Consider the following 21,937-nt stretch of genomic DNA (forward strand, 5'->3'; position numbering starts at 1 on the left):
ATCAAAGAAGATCTAGATAAACGAAAGGACATTCCCCACTTATGGGTTGGAAGCCTAAATATTAAGATGTCAATTCTACCCAGAATCACTTACAGATTCAACACAATCCCAATCAAAATTCCAACAGAAATTAGCAGAAATGGAAAAGCCCAGCATCAAATTTATCTGGAAGGATAAGGGGCCTCGAATAGCCAAACACATCTTTAAAAAGTAGAATTAAGTTGGAGGGTTCACACTTCCTGACTTTAAAGCTTATTACAAAGTGGCAATGGTCAAAACAGCATGGTACTGGCACAAGGAAAATATATATTCCAATTGAATCAAGTTGAGAGTTCAGAAAAAAACCCTCCCATCTACAGTCAACTGATTTTTGACAAGGCTGCCAGTCCACTCAATTGGGAAAGAATTAGACTCTTTTACAAATGGTGCTGGGAGAATGGGATCTTCACTAGCAAAAGAATGAAGGAGGATCCCTATCTCTCACAATATACAAAGGTGAACTCAAAATGGATCAAACACCTAAATATAAAAATCAGGAATGTAAAACTCCCAGAAGAAAATGCAGGGAAGCATCTTCAGGATTCTGTATTAGGCAATGGTTTCTTAGACTTTACAGCCAAAGCACAAGCAACAAAAGGAAAAATAGATAAATGGGACATTATCAAAATTTAAAACTCATGTGTGTCAAAGAACTTTGTCATTAAAATGAAAATACAACCTACTCAATGGGATAAAATATTTGGAAACCACATATCCAATAAGGGTTTAATTATTTGACAAAAGGGCAAATATTACATGACCTCACTGCTATGAAATAATTAGAATAAGCGAACTCACAGAGTTAGAAACTGGAATATATGTTACCAGGGTCTGTGTTGGGGTTAGTGAATGGGGAGTTAATGCTTAAATGGTACAGCATTTCTATTTGGGTTAGTTGTAAAGTTTTGGAAACAGATGGTGATGATAGCACATTGGGAGTGTAATTAGCAACAGTGAATTATGTATGTGATTATAGTTAAAAGGGTAAGTTTTAGGTCATATATATGTTACTAGAATAAAAATTAAAAGATAAAACATTGGACTGTACAACACAGTGAACCCTGGTATAAATGATGGACTAGCTTTAACAGAATTATAAAAACATATTTCATGAATTATAGCAAATGCACCACACTAATGCAAGGTGTTAATAAGAGTAATAAACAGGCGGAAAATTAAATACACCCTTATGTGAACTACGGACTATAAATAGTACAATTTTTTGTTCCCCCTATTGTTTATTTCTTATTCATATTTTTTACTCATCTGCCCATACCGTAGATTAAAGGAGCATCAGACACAAGGTTTTCACAATCACAGTCACACTGAGAAAGCTGTTATCATTATACAATCTATAAATAGCACAATTTTGATATTCTTTCCATTTTAACGCACTAATTCCAAGTGTTAACAGCAGGGGGATATATGACGACGCTGTGTTTTTTACATGATTTTTCTGTAACCTAAAAGCTTCTCTAATTAAATTTTTTTTAATTATCGCGTGCCTACTCCGTACCAGAAGTAGGTTTAAATGAAAGATACTGTTTCTTTCCTTAAGAAATTTAGTCCTCTTCCTGAAGCCTGTATTTTACTCATAGTAATAAAGAAAGCGTTTTTATAGTTTAACCTAAAAGAGATGCAATTTAGAATATATTTCTCTTGAATGAAAGAAATAAACGTGTGAAACCTTAAAGGGTCTGCTGCTGTGGTAGGCCTTTTAACTCATTTCACTGTCATTCAAGGGTTAGGAATTAGGGAGCTGGGGCTGCAAAGACCGGGTCACGCACACATTTAGAGATTTGCAAAGACAATCAAAGTTAGCGGAGCTTGCATCTTGTAAGAGATGGCCTTCAGGGACCTCCCAAACCCCTAACCTCTGAGAAATATGGGGAAAGCCGACTCAGTGTTCGAAGCAACTATTACCTCACCTTGAATCATTTGCCGATTCACGCCACCCCGCCCTCCTTGCTCGCGTGTAAGGCCAATTTCGGTTCCGCTCTAGGCGTCCCACAGGCCTCTCTTTGTGGTAACGTGAGCCTCTCTAGCCCGGCCTCGCCGTCCTCTCGGTGGTAGCGCGGGGAGCAACTGAGAAGTGGTCCGCGAAGTCCAGCCGGTGTGGACGCAGGGCCCGCCTGAGCTAGGGCGAAGAGGAGCTAAAGCTAAGGTGGAGGGGGACCGGGGTGCTGGGGAGGTGGCGGAAATGAAGGCGTAGGGGTGTGGAGACGGACCCCAGGGTGGGGAGGGAGTCCGAGCGGCGTCCTGGAGCACCTTGAGGGGAGGTTGGAGGAGGCCCGGACACGTAACGGAGCTTTTCAGCTGCTGGCGGCCTCCTGCCACCTTCTCTACCTGTGCCCCTGCCCTCCTCCCGCTCCACTGTCCGCGTTTGGCCGGGTGTGTAAAGGCTTATGCCTCCTCTGTCGTCACCGCGGTAGTTGCCTGTCTTAGGAGGCGCGAATCCGGTAAAGCTCTGACTTAGGCTTGTACCACTTAGTGAAAACAGTTGCCTACAGCTCCGTTTACATCGTGTTTCTCTCACATATCTTTCCTTTCTATTTATTTATTTACTTATTTTTGTGCAAAATTCTCCCAGTCCTAGCTTTGTGTGGTTGAGGCAGGAGTTCGAGTAGTGTTCATTTTTCCAACCCGGTGCCATGAACCTGTACAGTAGGTGCTCGTTGGACGGGACCTATCTAGGGACTCGAATCATTTTGAATTACCCTGTGAACCAGGGGCTGTAATACATGCGACCACTGCAGGGTTGAGGCGGGAATAATGCAGGGTCCTGGGGGCCTACTCACAGTGGTTTTGGAAGACTCAGCCTCCCTGGTGTGAAATTATGTCTGGCAGTTTCTGAACATGCAGTTTATTATGTTTGAGTCTTAAATGCCATTGTTGGGCTAGTTAGAGAAACTACCGTTGTGAAAGGGACAAGACACAGGTGATGCTTCTCCGTGCTCTCGCAGAGCTTATAGGAAAAGACTAATATGTAACGAGGATGTGACAAGTGCTGTGCAAAATGAAGTCCCTGGTGAATACTAGCAAGTAACAAAGATGCGATGAATGAAAAGGAAAGTATCCCTGGAGTTACTTGCAGAGTGACATAAAATAATACCATAGAGCACTTGCCTTCCAGCAGCTGAGAGGTTAATAAGGAAAATTTTCAATACACTGGAAGTTGTACAAACACTTAGGAAGGAGAGCCTATAAACAATAGTTTTTGCATAAGGTGTCACGAAATAGGTGTGAAAAATGACGCTCGTTGAAAAATGTTAGTCTTAAGTAAGTTAGCATTGCTTGGCACAGAAAGAAACAAGGACACCAAGGAAAATAAAGACTATAAAGCCATAAACTGTAAAAAAGACTTTGCAGGTAGTATACTTTGACCCTGAAGTGACCCTGAAATCACTTATCCAGCATCCATAGCATTTTATATTGTTTGGAAATTTTGTCTCCATCCAGAATAAGGGTGTTTCCTCTTGGTCCAGAACCTACCTCAGTTGTTGAAATCCCCCTCTGCTCTCTTTGGCCTTTAAGGTTAAAGACCAGAGAAGTAGGGACAAATGCAACTAGGTCTTGGAAACCTGAAAAGTTTGCTAAATTGTTCCAAAACTGACCTGAAAGTACACTGGACAATGCATTCTATTCTAAGGAGAGTGTGTTGGGTGACGCTAGAGTCAACCATTAAAGTCTAATCAAGAGAGATAACATCCTTTTAATTATTCACATAAAGTAAAATTAGGTGGGGTTGTTACTATTCTTATTCATTCATTCATTCAGCTAATAATTGAGTGTATTATGCAGGGCACTGTGCTAGGCTCAGTAACTACAACTCTAAATTTCAGTTTCTTCATCTGTAAATCTTCATAACCTCCAGGTGACTGCGAAGATTGAGATGATGTTTGTGCTTACTGCTGTACCTGGTAATTGCTAACTGTTGGCACTCTAACCAAGTCTTATAAATGGTATTATGGATTGTATTTTTGTTTTAAACTCTTTTAACCTTTCTTACTGGGGCTGGGTTTTCTTGAGGATTGAGATCATGTCATCTTGGCCCTTTAATATTTCTGTAGTGTCAGTTCACCTGGAGTGTAGGCAATTAGTATTTGAAGGTAATGAGGATAAAAATGTTAACAGTTGCCATGAGGCATGCCTTCATACATGTCTACGCCCATATCTAATAGTCCAGCTCTGGGTGGTGAGTGAATGGAATTGTCTTATTTTCAATAAATGACAGATAATGTGAGGAAATGCTTTATAATTTAGAAGATCCTATAGAGGAAAAAAATACGGGGTCCTGAGAGGAAAAGAATCTTTTATCAGTTGACCTAAAAATTCAGTAAATATCTTTTTTGTTTGGTTAAAGTTCCTTTAATGCTGCTTTTCCTGCTAATTGGAAGGCTGGTGAAGTAAAAAAGCTGTGTTAAGGGCAATCATCGTATTGCAGTATAAACTGTTGCATCACTCTTACAGATTCTGGGAATTAAAAATGAGTTCCTTCATCAGTCCCTGCTTTCCTCTGTGGTTGGTTGTGGTGTTCTGCTTTGACAGCATGTGGAGTTTTGACTGTAAGAACACTGTGCAGTTAGTGCCCTAGACTTTAGTCATTAGGAAGGCTAGCTAGCATCATGGCCTTGTATGAGTTCTTTCAGCTTCATCCATCAGTATCTAACCTACCTACCTTTTAGGCTGGTAATGGGTATTAAGAGATAATGCCCAAAAATTAATTTGACCTTTGTTCTAGATTCTGACTTTAGATTTGAATATTCTAAATATTTCATATGAGTGAGATTGCACAACATCATCTCTTCAAGGTTCATCCATGTTGTAGCATGTATTAGAACTTCATTCCTTTTTACTGCAGAATAATATTTCAGTATATGTATATCCCACATTTTGTATCCGGTCTTCCACTGATGGATATTTGTGTTGCTTTCATCTTTTGGCAATTGTGAAAAATGCCACTATTATAATGTGGAAATTTTTAGAGTCAAAACTTAGAGTATAGGTTACCGGTTGCCAGGGGTGGGTGGGGAATGGAAAGTTAATGCTCACTTAGCACAGAGTTTCTGTTTGGAGTAATGGAAAATTTTGGTAATTAATGATGGTAATGGTGTATTATGACTATATTTGACACCACTGAGTTTTATACTTGAAAGTGGCCAAAATGGTTAATTTTAAGTTATATATATGTTACTAGAATAGAACTGTACAGCTCAGAGTGAACCCTAATTTAAACTATATACTATAGTTAATGAAAAAATTATAATAAAAATACTTCATAAATTGTAACAAGGGTACCACACTAATGCAAAATGTTAACAGAAAACTGTTGGGGGTGTTTATGGGCACTGTATTCTTTCTACATGATTTTTCTGTAAACTTACAACTGTTCTAATTAAAAAAAATTTTAGCTCATTTGAAACTAAAGATGTAAAATAAGAGTGAATGATTCCCTGAACTAGCAATGTTCAAGTTATAGGGGGACAAAATACTTGTGTTTACCATCTAAACTAGAAGAGAGATCTAATAAATTCTTTCTACATTTATTTCATTCCCTCTTGACTCTTCTGGTGGTGCTATGAAAGTATTAAATGTTAATCTTAGTATTGCAAAACATTATGTTTAGATACTACAGTATAGTGTTAGGAATTCTGGCTAAGGCAGGAAAAAGTTTGAAATGTAGGATTTTTTTAAAAGAAATGTATTTTTGCTATTTGAAATTGAAAATAATTAAGAATACAAATACAATTCATCCAAACATCTGTACTAGAAGGCCTAGTTCAGATATTAAATAAGTGTTGTTATTTGTAGATCCCACAGCATAGTTGTAGCTTTGAAAGTGCTTGAAAACCTTTTGCGCCCATGTTGAAATATTTCTTGCTGAAGGGGAAAAAATCCAAATTAATGAGCGCTAAGTGAACAAATTTGTTGGTGCTCAATTGCTTGTAAGAAGCAAGATTTTTTAATCCTTCCACACAAAAAAAACTAGGTATTTTTTGCTGGTTAAAAATGATTTGCGAACTAATCTTTTCCTATGTTAAAAGGTAATTTTTCAGAGTTTTGTTTAACTTATTAATAATGAAGGAACTGGTAAGAAGTTATAACAGTTCAAATGACAGTCAGAAGAACAGAAACATTTAAGAGATTAAGAATATTGAAAGGAATTTGCAAAACTGACATCTTCCACTGTTGGAAATGGAAGTTGAGTAAACCTCCACTGGACAGAATTATTACACATTGCTGTCAGTTATCTATACCCCTACAGAGTTGTAAAATAACTCAAAGGCAGTGAAAGACACAGAGACTCCATTTAATCAAAGTTTGATATCTTGGAAGGATGTCCTCTCAACAATGCAGTTTTCCACTGAAGCAGATATTTTTTCTGTATCTATTTTTCCAAATTTACACCACCCCACCCCCACCCCGCAGTCCTCACCATGTCAGACTTCCTGGAAGGCAAGTATATCTCTGTGTGTGTGTGTTTTTCTATTCTCTTTTGATATGCTCTATAAAATATAGAAGATGCTTGGTAAATGTTTAATTGGATTGATTGAAGTAGTACATCTCAAACTGTAATGTGCTTACATATCACCTGTGGAATTATTTTTCTGTTGTGGATTATGATTCAGTGGGTCTTGGGCTGGCCCTGACATTCTGCATTTCTAATAAGTTCCCAGCTGATGCCAGTGGACCGTAAATAGGAATGAAATTAAGGAAGGGGTAGATAGATAACCATTATGAAAGAACATAATATCATACTGCAGGTGAATGAAACAATGGGATCTGCTGTACTATCACTTAAAGAAAATAAAATAAATATTAATTTTGGGTCTCACTGCCAGAACACAGACAAAACTGAGCAATTGCTAGGAACAAGTCTGAAAAGCTCTACAGCAGAACTTTAGCTTAGGGGGAGAGGAGGACAAAGATGCTGGGAGGAGGACATTGAGAAATGTAGCAAAGTAGGCACAACTAGAAGGTATAATTTTTAGACTGCACACAGTGACCACTTAAGATCACTGCCTGAAATTTTGTGCTACTTGAGCTAGCTAGACTTTTCTTTGATAGTATATGAGCAAACTACCTAACAGTAGATTGGAAGCATTATATTGCCTCGAAAAAGGATGTAAAGTTAGGGAAATAGTGCACAACTCCATCCTTATTTTTGACACCAGATCTAGAATTTGGGGGCCTCAAGACTGTGCTCAGATTCAATAATTCTCCAAAAGGACCCAGAGAATTCACTGAACTCTGTTGTTTTCATGGTTATGATTTGTTACAGTGAGATGATACAGATCAAAATAAGCCAAAGGAAGAGATGGGTGAGGCAGAGTTCAGGAGAATTATAAAAGTAGATCCTCCAGTTGTCCTCTCCTAACGGAATCATGAACATTAACTCCTGATAACAGTGTATGTTAATACGCATGGAGTATTGCCACCCAGGGAAACCTACCTGAGCCCTGGTGTCCAGAGTTTTTGATGGTGCTCAGTCATCTATGTATGGTTGGCCATCCACATATCTGACTTCAGTCTCCAACCCCTCTGGAGGTCGAGCTGATAATGTGTGACCCAAAGCCCCTGTCATTAACCACATTATTAGTTGATCTGTCATGAGCCAAGGCCCCAGGTAAATAAAGATCAGGCAGGACATTCCGGGGGTTTAGAAATTACCTCCCAGGAACTGAGAGCAAGTGTCAGAACTCTCTTTGGGCAAGATTAGAGTCTTTACTACTCACAGGTGTATGCACTTTTACCATGATAATTTACTCAATTCAATGGTACAGATATGCCACTGAGTTTTAAACAATGTGTAAAAAAATTTTTTTTACTGCAGCTAACAATTAATTACTTGTCTTCTATCAGATAGGACATTTAAAAATTTTAAACTGAGCAGATCCTGTAATTTGTTAATAGAGAGTTCAGCTTTCAGTTAGCAACAAAAGAAAGGTAAACCATAATGAGAAGCTGACACAAAAGATACAGAATATGCATAGTAACAGGTTGCCAGATTTAGCAACTAAAAATATAAGATGCCAGTTAAATTTGAATTTCAGATAAATAATAAATTACTTTTAACAATATTTGGGACTTCATTAAAATAAAAACTATTAATTCAAACCTAATTGGGTATCCTTATTTTATATGGCAACTCTTATTGTAAATGTTCTACCCTACAGTGACACCTGAGTAATGACTACTTAGAAAAATAATACCATAGGGCAGGCAGTTTAATCCCTGCAAGAGTTCCACCTCTGTATTCAAAAACCTGCAGAGAACTCAAAATGGTTAAAAACTACTGTTTAATAGAAAAGGATTTTTTCAAAGACTGATTGTGTCATGATTAACTTGAGAAAAATATTAGCTGTATGCTCTAACTGAGACTCTAAGTTCATCATTGGTTTAAGGTTAGGTTATAATTTGCTAAATGCTGCCGGAATGCAATATACCAGAAATGGGTTGGCTTTTAACTATATATTCCCTGCTCTCACCCCCCACACCCTGCATGGGCAGGTACCAGAAATTGAACCCAGGTCTCCAGCATGGCAGGCGAAAATTCTGCCACTGAGCCAATGTCACACCACCTAGAAATGGGTTGACTTTTATAAAGGGAATTTATTAAATTACAAGTTTACAGTTCTAAAGCAATAAAAATAAGGCATCCATAGGAAGATGCCTTGACTCAAGAAAAAGCCAGTGACATTCAGGATTTCTCTGTCAGCTGGGAAGGCACATGGCCACCTGACCTCTCATTTGAAATATATTTATTTTTACTTATTAAATGTAGTCAGTATAGCTCAGGTCCTTTGAATTACCAATTGGTGTTTGTTATTTGCAAATATAAACAATCTGTGGCATTTAACAAGTAAACACAAGCAGTTTCCATAATATATTCCTGTATATATACTTAGTCAACTTTCCTTCTTTGCATAGACAGGTCAGAGCCAGATTTGTACCCCATATCTGCTAAATACATTACAACATGTTAGTTTTTTGGTTTGTTTTTTTCTTAACCTTAGTTCTGGCTTCCTCTTATTTTCCACTCCTTAATTTAGCTTAACCCAATTATCTGTTTTAAAAAATCTAACTATTATGATAGCAGCATACTATCTGCTATCTGATAGTATATCTGATGTGATTGGGATCTCTATTTAGTAAATTTTTAAAGTTAGTTAACATAGAAAATACAAGAAGATAAAAAATATTCTGTTTTAACTAGCTTTAAAATTTTAACATGTACAGTAACATTTTAAAACTATAAATTGTATTTTTTTAAACTTTAAATTTAACATTTTAACTTAAAACAGGGATATAATGTATTCATTTTTTGTTACATAAGGCTAGCATCTTTTCGTATGATTTTACAGGTTATAATTTCTTTCAGGAAATAACATCAAAAAAAATTAAGATTTTAAATCAGTTTTTATTAAATGAAACAAGCTCAAAAACACTTCCAAAATTGTGATTCCACAATGTCCTCCATTATCCAGACTTCAGTAGTTCACATCTATTTTCAATAGCAATTGTTTACTAGTAACTTGAGTCTTTTTAAAGAATTCAACTTAGTTTTTAAATTTGCTTTCAAAAATATTTAATTATGGAAAATTTCTAATAGAATGTACAGAAAAAATGAGACACTTGTATACATACCATCAGGCCCCATTTTCTGTACATCTGTTTAAAGCAAAAAGTTTCTCCCTTCCCGGAAGTATCAAAATCCAGAAATTGGTGTTTATTATTGTTACGCATATTTTATGTGTATTCATGTTTTCATCTATAAACAAATAGGTACTATTTTTTGTGTTTAAAGTTTTTACATAGATAATATACTATATATCCCTTTCCAACTTTTTTCACTTACTATTTTCTGAGATTTATCCATGTGGGTTTATATAATTCATGTAGTTTATTCATTTTAGCTGCCACCTAGGATTCTCTTGTATATATAACCCAGTTTCTTTTCCATTACCATTAGATTATTTCAAACTTTGCCATCAAAAATAGTGAACACCAAAAATCCTTGTATATAATTTGTGCTCATATAGAAGATTTTTTTCCTGCTAGGATAGTTACCTAGAACCAAAAATGCTGGGTTCTAGAGTAGATACTAATTCGATTTTGTGAAATATTGCCAAAAAATGCTCTAAAGCTGTTGCACCGATTTACATTCCTACCCATATGTAAGAAATATGTAACATTTGGCCACACCTTAGTCAGCACTGGATTATTAGATTTTTTAAATTTTGCTAAATTTATGGGTGAGAAATGGAAATTAATTTGTATTTTTTGCTAACTGTGAGATGAACATCTTTGCATGCATTTGTTGCCTATTTGTGTTTTTAAGTTTTCTAACTTTTTGGTCATTTTCTTACTGATTTGTAGACATATCAGGAGTTAAAGAGTTATACAGAAATTTTTAATTTTTATACAGTCAAATATCTCAGTGTTTTCCTTTGATATGTACTTTCTTGAAAGCTTGAGAAATTCTTCTCTATTCCAGTGTCACAAACTTTTAGATGTCTTCTAGTAAACGTTTTTAAATTTTTTTTTTTTTTGCATTTAATTCCTTAACCCACCTGGAATGGACTTTTGTTTGTGAGGAAGAGATCTAATTTTCCCATATGGTTACCCAGTTAATTATTTCAGCATTTTTTTAATTGAATCCTCTCCCCAATGATTTATAATACCCATTCATTTATAAAACCACCTCTATCATACACCAAGCTCTTACCTGTTCATGGGGCTGCTTGTCTGTCTATACTATACCAATACTGTACTATTTCAGTTATAATAGCTTTATAGTAAAAGCAATACATAGTAAGCAAACTCTCCTTTATTTTCTTTCAAGATTATCTTGATTTGAGGGGGAACCTTTACTCTTTCTTATAGAACAGCTTGTTAAAATCCAAGGAAGAAGAATACCTGTTGGGATTTTGATTGGAATAACATTGTATTTACAGATGAATTTCTGGAGAATAGACATGTTTACCATAATAAAAGTTCCTATGATATATCTCTGCATATTTGTTTAGAGTATATTTTTCATCTTTCAGTTTGATAATTTTCTCCATAAAGGTCTTTATATCTTTTTCAAGATTCATTCCTACATCTCTTATAATGGTTTTGGTTTGATAGCATCCTTTTCAAATTCTTGCTAGTTCTTATAGTTTATCTGTTAAATCTCTTATATTTCCCATGTAGATATTCATTTCTTCTTTGAGTAATATGTCTTACTTCTTCCTTTTCAATCTCATACCTTTTAATATGGTATTAAATACAGAAACAATAATAGCAGGTACTCAGAGTTAGACGGACTGCAAAGTTGGAGGGCACAGTCTACAAGACTATCCTCATTTCTGACACCACCTTCAAGTTTGAGGCATTCCCAGAACCATCCTCAGGTTCATTAATTTGCGGAAAAGACTCACTAAGTTATTGTATTCACAATTACATTTTTTGTGTTGTTGTTTTTTTAATAAGAATACAGATTAAAAGCAGCCAAAGGAAACGACAAAAGAGCAGTCTGGGAGGGTTCTAAACACAAAGCTTTCATTGTCCTCTTCTGATGTATTACCTCCCAGAATTTGTGTATGACAATATACAGTGTATTGCCAACTAAGGAAGCGCTCCTGAATTCAGTGTCCAAAGTTTTTATGGGGAACTCATTATATAAGCGTGAATAATCAGTTGATTGGCCACATGGTTGAACTCAATATTCAGGTTGACTGATTCCATGTGACTCAAAGCCCCCTAAGTCACATGATTGGTCTTTGTTATGTGGCCAGCCATTACCCTGTTTTGTTTTTTAAAAAACGGCCTAAGCTTTTTAACTTTTTATTTTTTAAATACTTTAAAACTTACACAACAGTTACAAAAATAATATAAAGCCCATGCAGAAAACTTTAACTAATTCTTACCCCTCCCAGATATCCAGATTTGCCAATTTTAACATTTTGCTACATTTCCTGTATCATTCCATCTTATCCATCCATCCATTTTCTGAATACTTGAATGTAGGTTGTGTACATCATGCTACTTGAACCTTCAGTACTGCCATATACACTTCCTAAGAACAAGTATTTATTACTTTTGTAACCATCTTAGGTGCAATTCAAGAAATTTACCATTAATATAAAGCTTACAATCTGTATTCCAACTTTTTTATAAAAGCCTTTGAGGCTTTTATCCTCTCTTGTGTGATCCCATCCAGAATCCTGTATTGTGTTTAATTATCATTGTCTTTTTTTTTTGCCCTAAACCAAAACACTTCTACCACATATGACGTAGATCAATCACCTCCCAGAAGCCAAGGGCAAGGCCAGATCTCTCTTTGGGCAAGGCCAAATTCTTTACTAAACCACAGGTATGGTATTGTATAGTTCTGACTTTACAAGTTGTAGTATAGTTCTGACTTTACAAGTTGTGTAAATCTAATGTTTTATGGTTAAATATGTTTAAGCTTTTGATAAATAGCTTTCTATTCCTCACTAAGAGCTTTTTTAAATGGGTCTTGAGAGTTATCAAATGCTTTTATGCTTTCCCAGGTAAAAATTTTACAGCACAAATCTGAATCTTTTGAATGTTTTCTCTAGGGTGAGCATCATAACCTACTTAGAGATCACTAAGCAAAATAAGACGGAAAATCTACTAGAATCAAGAATGATGGATCCCTGTTCAGTTGGAGTCCAGCTTCGTACCACGAATGAGTGTCATAAAACATATTATACTCGTCATACAGGTTTCAAGACTTTGCAAGAATTGTCATCAAATGATATGCTTTTACTTCAACTTAGAACTGGAATGACACTTTCTGGGAATAATACAATCTGCTTCCATCATGCAAAAATTTACATTGATAGATTTGAAGATTTGCAGAAGTCGTGTTGTGACCCATTTAACATACACAAAAAACTAGCCAAAAAAAATTTGCATGTAATTGACTTAGATGATGCCACTTTCCTGAGTGCAAAATTTGGAAGGCAGCTTGTACCTGGGTGGAAGCTGTGTCCAAAATGTACACAGATAATCAATGGAAGTGTGGATATTGATTCTGAAGACCGTCAGAGAAGAAAACCTGATTCAGATGTATGTGTATTAGTCTCTTTTTTTTTTCTGCAGTAAGATTTCTACAATGTAAAATTTGTTAAACTGTAAGAAAATTATTTACATTATTATATTCATTAACATACAGTAAATATAAAGTTGGGGAAGTGAAAGTAGTTTAAGTGGTGATTCTCAATATTTCTATATGCTTGAGGTCTAGATTGAGGGATAAAGAAAGGAGTCTTGGGAAAGGAATGACAATAGTCCTAAGCTACAGCTCCTAGAGCTCAGATGTTAGCAGTATTTTTTAGAACATCTGGCAAGGCCAGACTTATTTAGCTTAGTTTCTTTTCTGATACCAAAGTAACTCAGTGGGGCATGCCTTCCAGCAAGGGTCTTGTAAAGTAGGATATATTCCCCTTTTACTGAAGGACTTCAAAATTACTAGTTTAAAGGAGCATCAGGGAAGTGACTTGCAATAATTGTTTCTTATTTCAGCTTTTCTTTCTCCTTTGCTATTATCCTATTCTTATTTGGGTTTTGAAAATACTGGTGAGTTCCCTTTGTTTCTAGCTCTGAATTGTTATTTGGTACGGTCAAAACTAATTTTTGACCTCTGTGTGATCAAAAAGCATATGGTTTTACATTGCAAAATATCAAATATTTTGTAGCTTTCTTTCTTGGAAATTGTGTAATCTTCCACTGAAAATGTTATCATTCACTTGTCTGCTAATACAGATTATTTAACCATATCAGAACTACTTAAGATTTCCTCCTTGATAAATAAAATAAGGACACGAGTATCAAATGAGCACTTCTCAACATATAAATAGCCATTTTATATTTCTTGCTGCTGGAATTTTTTTTTAATTTTCTCTTTTTAGTTATACTAATAAATCTAATTTAAAAATAATCACACTTTAAAATTATATGTGGGCTTTTCCTTTCTTTCACCCTTCAGAGTTACATTTCCAGGACCCAGTATTAGCTGCAGTTCCTAATAGGTATTTGCTACTACTGTCACTTTTGATGTCCTCCCTGCCTTATCTATCCATTGTTTTTATGGAGTGTATCACATGAAGCTTTTTTCCTCCCAAAATAACAAACTTAATCCCTTAAGCACCAAAATTTTGTTTTATCAAATCTTTTCTTAAAGATTTTATTATTTCTTCAAAACTTGAAATCATATTACTTTTCTGCTGTTAAAAATATACAATAATGGAACCTTTAAAACTCAGGATCATTATTAGAAGCCTCAGTTATATGCATTTGGGTTATGCAGCATTTTTTCTGCCTGTTGGCAGCAGCCATTAGAGCAGTCACCATGCCTGTCTTCTAATATACCCAGAGACTAAAATCAGATAATGGCGTATTATTAATAAGTTAACAGTTAAACTTTGAATATTGTCCAGAGGCCTTTTAAGATTTGCTGCACTTGGACTCTAAAACCTTTTTAAATTTCTTGTGGGTTCCAGACTTCCTTTTAGGCCAAGGGTTGATCTGGAATTAATATTCAGTGAAATACTAGTCTTATTTGATGCCTGAAGTCAAAAAGATTTCAGTTGATAAATTTGTTTATCTTTGTTCAGGGAAGAACTGCTAAAGCTTTAAGGTCGTTACAGTTTACAAACCCAGGAAAGCAAACTGAATTTGCTCCAGAAACTGGTAAAAGAGAAAAAAGAAGGCTTACAAAAAATGCATCAGCTGGTTCAGACAGGTAGGCTATGTTACTTACTTCGTATGTTAACTTGCTGCTTCACATGTGTATTCTTTTTTTTTTTTTTTCTCTTAAACGTTAAATTTTCTGGGTAGATATTTTAAATTGGGTCTTGTAGAATTAGTAAGAACTTCCAATGATCTGGGTTTTTTTTTCCCCCATATGAAATTAAGGCTTCCCTTTCAGCTCTGAAACGTTGTTTCTAAGAAGGTAGCAATGAAGTGAACAGTATCTAAAAATACTGTTTTTGGTGTGAAAACTAAAATAATGGAAACATACATTGAAGTAATTCACTTTATATGAAGCATTACAATATTATTTAATTGGTATATTTCTGTTCTGTGGGTGACAGCTAAAATATATTTAAATTTTATCAAAATGCAAGGTTGCTTTTTATTCTTTACATATCCAAAATAGAAAGACAACTATGGTACTGTCAGTAGAATGAATGGTAGAACTAAATTGTTTAGAATGTGACTTTTTAAATTGAGCATTTCTAAAATATAGATTGATAAAGAATATAATCATTCAGAATTATTTAAGTATAGCCAGCATTTCTACATATGCCATTTATTCCATCTGTAAAGGTTTTCCACTGAGTCGTTTAAGTATTTTTAGACTGAATTTACTAGAGCCCAGTAAAGAGGAAGAAACACATTAGCTAATTTTACTAGGAAAACCAATAGTATAGTATATTGTAATAAAAATAAAACTGTTCACAGAGCAGTAAAGAGGCTGATAGTCAATAAAATGTACCACTTTTAATTAATCATTCTTATTTTTTTAAAGGGAAAATACTTTTAATAGAAATAGGCTTGTCTTGGGGCAAAATTCTTAACCCATTTCTTTACTGAGTTGACTTTTTAATGGACTTCAAAAGGCATATTGAGGCTTTTTTTTTTGCTTGCCTGAACACTTCAGAATTAGATCTCCTCTTCTCACGTGGAGAAGATTTACTACTACCGACTGTAGAGTAGCCTTGAACCTAGTAAGTTTTGAGTGACTTTGGTAGGACCTTATCCTCAATCAAAATTTTTTTTCCTTTAAATTTTTACCCTCCCTTATTTTCAATTAAATGTTCAAAAATATTGTGTTTGTGAGGTGTGATTCACTGTTTGTTTGTTTGTTTTCACAGACAAGTGATACCAGCAAAAAGTAAAGTCTATGATAGCCAGGGTCTTCTGATTTTCAGTGGGATGGATCTCTGTGATTGCCTTGATGAAGACTGCTTGGGATGTTTCTATGCTTGTCCTGCTTGTGGTTCTACCAAATGTGGAGCTGAATGCCGTTGTGACCGCAAATGGCTATATGAGCAAATTGAAATAGAAGGAGGAGAAATAATTCATAATAAACATGCAGGGTAATTTGTGGTATAAAACCATGGAGTCTTTTAAAGGTCCTGTCTCTCACCTAAAATTCTGTGATTCTAAGATATACTGACATGTTGCCGAATGGCAGAGATTTGAAAAACACCTTGACATGCACCGATATGTTTTTGGGGTGCTTTAAAATTCATTATTTGATGTAAACTAAGGTAGGTTATAACTCAGCTATCAGCCTTTAGCCCATCTGAGTCAATGTAAACAAATAAAGGCAGTCCTTGATTTGCATGTTTCCAGTAAGCACAGATTTTGGTAACCATAATTTAATTAAATAACACCAATTGCCTGACAACACAGTTCAAATTTCAGTTACCACAGTGTATTAGCTCTAAGTCATTGCACAAAGTACAGATTTTCCTGCTAGCTCTTCAGTCCACAAATCATTACATAAATAACAAATGCATATCACGATCAGTGACCAGTCACAAAATATTTTTCAAATTCTGCCAGTGGTTGGCCACTCTGCGTCTGTTATTCAGCTAACGCACAGGCAACAAAATGTGCAGTTGTACTGTCTCTTTGTCACCCATCTAACATTTTACAAAGTGGATAATTGAAAGAGAAAATTGGTCAACAAAGATAAAAGTGCAGTAAAGAAATGAAAAGTAATAACACTGAAAGTGAAGTTTAAATTGAACATAAGTGGAATTAGAGAATAAATAGCTGATCATGGAAATGTTGACACTGCTGTCACTGGAGAGACTCTAGATGAGCAGCCAGAGGAACTTAGTGAAGGCATACTTAACAACATAAACAAGGAAAGTGGTTGTGATGAAAGGATGAATATGTCCCAGAAGTGGTGCTGGCAGCATATTAAAGGAAACTTCAAAAATATTTCACAAGATTGAAAATATAAAAAATAAAATGTTGGAAAGTCATCTAAACATAACAGGAGTATGACAGTTCGCCAAGGTATAGGAAAATGCTCACTCAAAACCATAAGTTATTCAATAAAAAGAAGAATGCAAGCAATATTTTAATCTTTTTTCAATGAATAAAACACTTTGATTCTCAATATTTGTAGTATTTTAAATTACAGTGTACTAAGTATGTTTTACTAATTTTTTTTCATTTTCTTTTGCATTTATAACTGATAGGAGTTTTTAATATTTTTTAAAGGTATATAGAATAATTATAATTATTCCCATTCATTATTAAGATTGCCTTGCATGGCCATTTTTTTTGTTGGCCCCACACTATGAAACCAAGGACTGCCTGTAGCTGAGAAGTAGATTTGACTTAAGGGAAAGTAATTTTGATGCAGTTGAGTGGTTGAGTGTTAAAAACTGTTTTGGAAATAATCCTGCATACTTACTGCTTTTTAATATAAAATTTCAGAATATAAAATACAATGAAATCTAGATCATTTTTATTTTGCATAAACATGATACAAGGTGGTTAAATTTTTTTAGAATGCTGTTGATCTAAAAAAAAAAAAGCAGAAGTTAAATAATATGAACCCTTCTGCAATATCCAGGGCCTAGTGAAGAAAGTAATATAAGACCCCAGACATTGGTTTTAAAGTAGAAATGCATATGTATATTTGAATAAAGTAAATAGCACTCTGTTATCTTTTTTCCTGTGTTTTTTTTTTTTGCAAATATAAGAAAATGACTTTTCCTTTGGTGTATCATACATTGGATTATTGTATTTTTTTAATTATTATAATGTCTAGTCTTTTATGACAACCTCTTTACAACTTGACAGTATTCTAAAACTGCTTTCCTGGCATGGATTCAGCCAAATAATTTTTATCAGATGTATTTTCAAGTACACAAATAAATAGTGATTTATTAATAAAGAGAAAATAATTTGGCAAGTTATAGCATGGTTCTTAAATTTGGGGAGGTCAAGGAACCCTGGTTAATGAAAGCTAGGAACTCTCGCCTCAGAAAAATACATGTATTCATGTACTCAAAATACTCCAAGTTAAGAATCCCTGAGCCTGTACTGGAGTACCTGAGTAACTTGAAATAATCTGTAAACCTTTTTTTTTTTTTTTAATGTGAAGGTGGATTTGGTTTGTTATATAGTATAGTCAGTGGTTTTGTAAACAAAACCATCAGAGCAGTTCAGTCTCTCTTGCTGCCCTGTAAAATCAGATTCCATTGTGGCCTTTTACTTTCACCCTTCCCACCCTCAAGAGTAATTAAAAGCTAAGTCACAGTGTAGAAAACTGAGCTGTCTTATCTGGACTGAGCTCAGGTAATTAGAAATGTTCTACTTACTTTAGGGTTACCATGATAAAAATAGCTTAACATCCTTGTGCAAAATTCCTGTGTCCCTGCCTTAGTTTTTACTGACATCTGCTGGTGTCTTCAGGAAAATAAACTGTACTCCTCTGCTACTGTTTATGTTTAGTATCTTCACTTCAAATGTAAACTGTGATAACTAGTAATTATATAATCGCCTCCTGAAATGAGATACTGAAAAAAATATCCTCAAAGTGAGAATGCATCTCTTTTTAGCATTCCTATGTCTTGCCCAGGATCAGCCATTTCAGGTTTTAGTTTTTAAGAGTATGAGCAAAATTACGGAGATGTACATAGGGACTTACGGATTTCTTTTCATTTATTTTTAAGTAGAGATACTTGGAGAAATAATGCTTTTATCTATTTTTTATCCAAAGATTTAATAAACTTTGGTATTAAGAATAACTGCAAAAATGGACAGCACAATAATACCTAATTGTAAAGTAATCATGTTAAAACACTGAATGAAGCTGTATCTGAGCTATAGGTTTTTTGTTTGTTTGTTTTGTTTTTGTTTTTTTTGTTTTGTCTGTCTGGTTGGTTGTTTGTCTTTTTTTTTTTTACTATTGTTATTACTTTTATTTTTTTTCTCTATATTAACATTCTATATCTTTTTCTGTTGTGTTGCTAGTTCTTCTAAACCGATGCAAATGTACTAAGAAACGATGATCGTGCATCTATGTGATGATGTTAAGAATTACTGATTGCATATGTAGAATGGTATGATTTCTAAGTGTTGGGTTAATTTCTTTTTTTTCTTTTTTTCCGTTAATTAATAAAAATAAAAAAAAGTGCTGTTAGCAATTAATTTGGCTGCCCATCTATGTACATCAATAAATATTGGTATATAGTTATTTCATATTATTGATTTATAACTGAAAGAATATGTTAATTCTGTAAATAATTTTATAATATATTCTATTTGCACTAGAATAATTCTTGGTGTGGATATTATATAATATTTTTATAAGGATTATGTTTAAAAATTAGTGATCAACACACAGTGACCAGGTAGTTTCCTTTTCTATTTGTAAGAAGTATCAATAAAAAAAATTAAAAATTTTAACAGTTTAAAAAAAAAAGAATAACTGCCCAATTTGTATATTATTTGTAATGGTATAGTTGTGGGGATTGACTAATTTTATCAAGGTCATTAGATGTTTTCTAGATAATAAAGGAAATTTACCAAGCAAAGCAGATTTTTAAACTCAATTGGGTTATAACTACATAAATCAGTTTGAAAGTAATTAAACCTTATGAAGTGGACAACTAAAATGGTATTGTGATTTCTTTTTTCTTGAAACCATAATGAGGGAATGATTTCTTTGTGACAAAAAAGTTTGTGATTAGAAACCTTAACTTTTTCATTTCAGTGTTACTACATGAACAAAAAATGTCCTGTAACCTACCCAGATTATGGTTTCAAAATAAATGCATTCATAAAAACTAAAATGTTTGCAAACATTTACTAAAATGACTCAATCTTCCAAACCTCCAACTTCATCAACTAATGTCTTAAGAGACAAAGGGAGTTTTGGGCTTGTGAAATTCATGGTATAATTGGATTGCTGAATGATACTATTTTTTTAACTCAGTTCTTTTCAGAGGTACATTTTAAGGTGAAGGCACATCTTACTTTAACAAAATAAAGTGAAAAACAGACATTGGCTCAGGGTTGCAGAATCATTATCTGAGCAAGTGAGATCTTTTCTTATCTAAAACCAAGATTAGAGAGTATGTACTTTAAAATGGGACCTGAAACAATTCTAAATGCAAATGCCTAGCTCTGAAAATGTCCTTTGTTATCAACAAACCAATTACATTGAAAAATTGGGTAAATCCAAATTAAATTTTCATTTTATTATCTTATGTTCTGGCACTCAGATTTACAATTTGGGCTTCAAGGAGTAGTAGTTGCTTAGCATAGTTATTTTAAAAATTAAATTGGTTATCCAGTGGCATAAGATAAAGTAACTTATAGTGGCAATACCAGTACTCTAAGTGGGCTCTTATAAAGCTTATAATTCTCGGTAAAGCTTATAATTTGGTGCATGCAAATAAAAATTATTCTTGTTTTACCAAAATAATTTGATTCAAGCATTCCTAAATTGATCTACAAGACTTTCGTATAGAATTTCTTTGGAAAGGGGGGGGGGGGAGTTTTAGTGTTCTGTGAGGAAGTTTCTAATTCATCCCCCAAAAGTGGAGTTGAACAAATGTTTATTTTCTCCTTGATGCCCTTTTGTATCAAATGACCACACATAGATTTATGAGTCATGGCACAGCTAAACATCATTAACATAGCAAGCCCCATGCTATTCGACATACCCAGAACCCAAGAAAGGTGTCTTCTTAAACCTTTTGAGGGAAATGGCCCACATTCTTAAATAACATTGCTGTGAAATTCTGCATTTTGTTTCCCCAGGCCCGAACTTACTGGAATCAGAGGGAGAACTGACCCAAGTATAGCCAGTCATTATCGTGGTCAGACGCTTATTTGAGTTGCCAAGTATTAAGGAGATGCTATCCAAATGATAAGCTAAGCCAATCAGATTCTCAGAAATTTAGAGATAAAGGGGAAAGCATTCAGCAGTTTGTGTAGGGAGAGATGAAAAGACAGATAGTTAGGGCACCATATGGAATACTGGGTTTCTATTCCTAAACCCTTGAGAAGCAACAGCTACTGGGGTTGCCACTGAGTCAGGAGAGCTGTAGTCAGATTAACGTATCAGTTGTAACTTGAAAATAACCCAGTTTCCATAAAGCTGTAATAGTCAAGACCCATCCTATTTTCATATGTACCCTTGCAACAAATACTCCTTAACTTGAAGATACCTTAAAGAGGGGTTAATTCTTTCACCCAAAATCTTACTAATACGATTGCCCGATTAAAGGTGTGAATTATGTTCCTTCGCGTGTTATTACTGTATTCTTGTCTAACTCTAGGCTAGTGGTTCTCAAAACTTAAGTATATATCTGGAGAGCTTGTTAAAATCCAGATTGCTGGGTCACACTCCTAGAATTTCTGATTTATGACTAGAGGAGGCCAGAGAATTTGTATTCCTAGTAAGTTCCCAGATAAAGCTATTGCTCCTAGTCTGGAAACCACACTTTAAGAATCACTACCCTAGCATAAGAAACAAAAGAAAAATAGCTAAATTGGGCTTCATCAAATAAAAAACTTTTGAACATTAAAGGACATTATCAAGCAAGTGAAAAGACAACCTACAGAATGGGAGGAAATAGTTGCAAATCATACTTGATAAGGGTTTAATGTCTAGAATATATAAAGTACCTGTACAAATCAACAAGAAGACAACCCATTGAAAAATAAAGGACTTGAACAGATTTCATCCAAAGATGATATACAGATGACCAATAAGCACATAAAAAGATGTTCAACCTCATTAGCTATTGGGGAAATGCAAATTAAAATCACAATAAGATACCACTTCACACCCACTAGGATAACTATTTATGGGAGGGGGAAAAAATGGAAAATAAGT

At 34.5% G+C, this 21,937-nt stretch overlaps 1 protein-coding gene across 1 annotated transcript; it reads left to right on the top strand.

Annotated features, from left to right (window-relative positions):
• The first annotated feature begins 2,065 nt into the window (after positions 1–2,065).
• Positions 2,066–19,220, top strand: ARL14EP (ARF like GTPase 14 effector protein). Its single transcript, XM_077114280.1, has 4 exons — positions 2,066–2,203; positions 12,630–13,122; positions 14,670–14,797; positions 15,933–19,220. Exons 2-4 carry the CDS (start codon positions 12,697–12,699, stop codon positions 16,159–16,161), a joined length of 783 nt encoding a protein of 260 aa, XP_076970395.1. The 5' UTR covers positions 2,066–2,203; positions 12,630–12,696; the 3' UTR covers positions 16,162–19,220.
• Positions 19,221–21,937: the final 2,717 nt, after the last annotated feature.

This window comes from Tamandua tetradactyla, chromosome 8 (assembly GCF_023851605.1).
Source record: "Tamandua tetradactyla isolate mTamTet1 chromosome 8, mTamTet1.pri, whole genome shotgun sequence".
NCBI classification, from domain to species: Eukaryota; Metazoa; Chordata; class Mammalia; order Pilosa; family Myrmecophagidae; genus Tamandua; species Tamandua tetradactyla.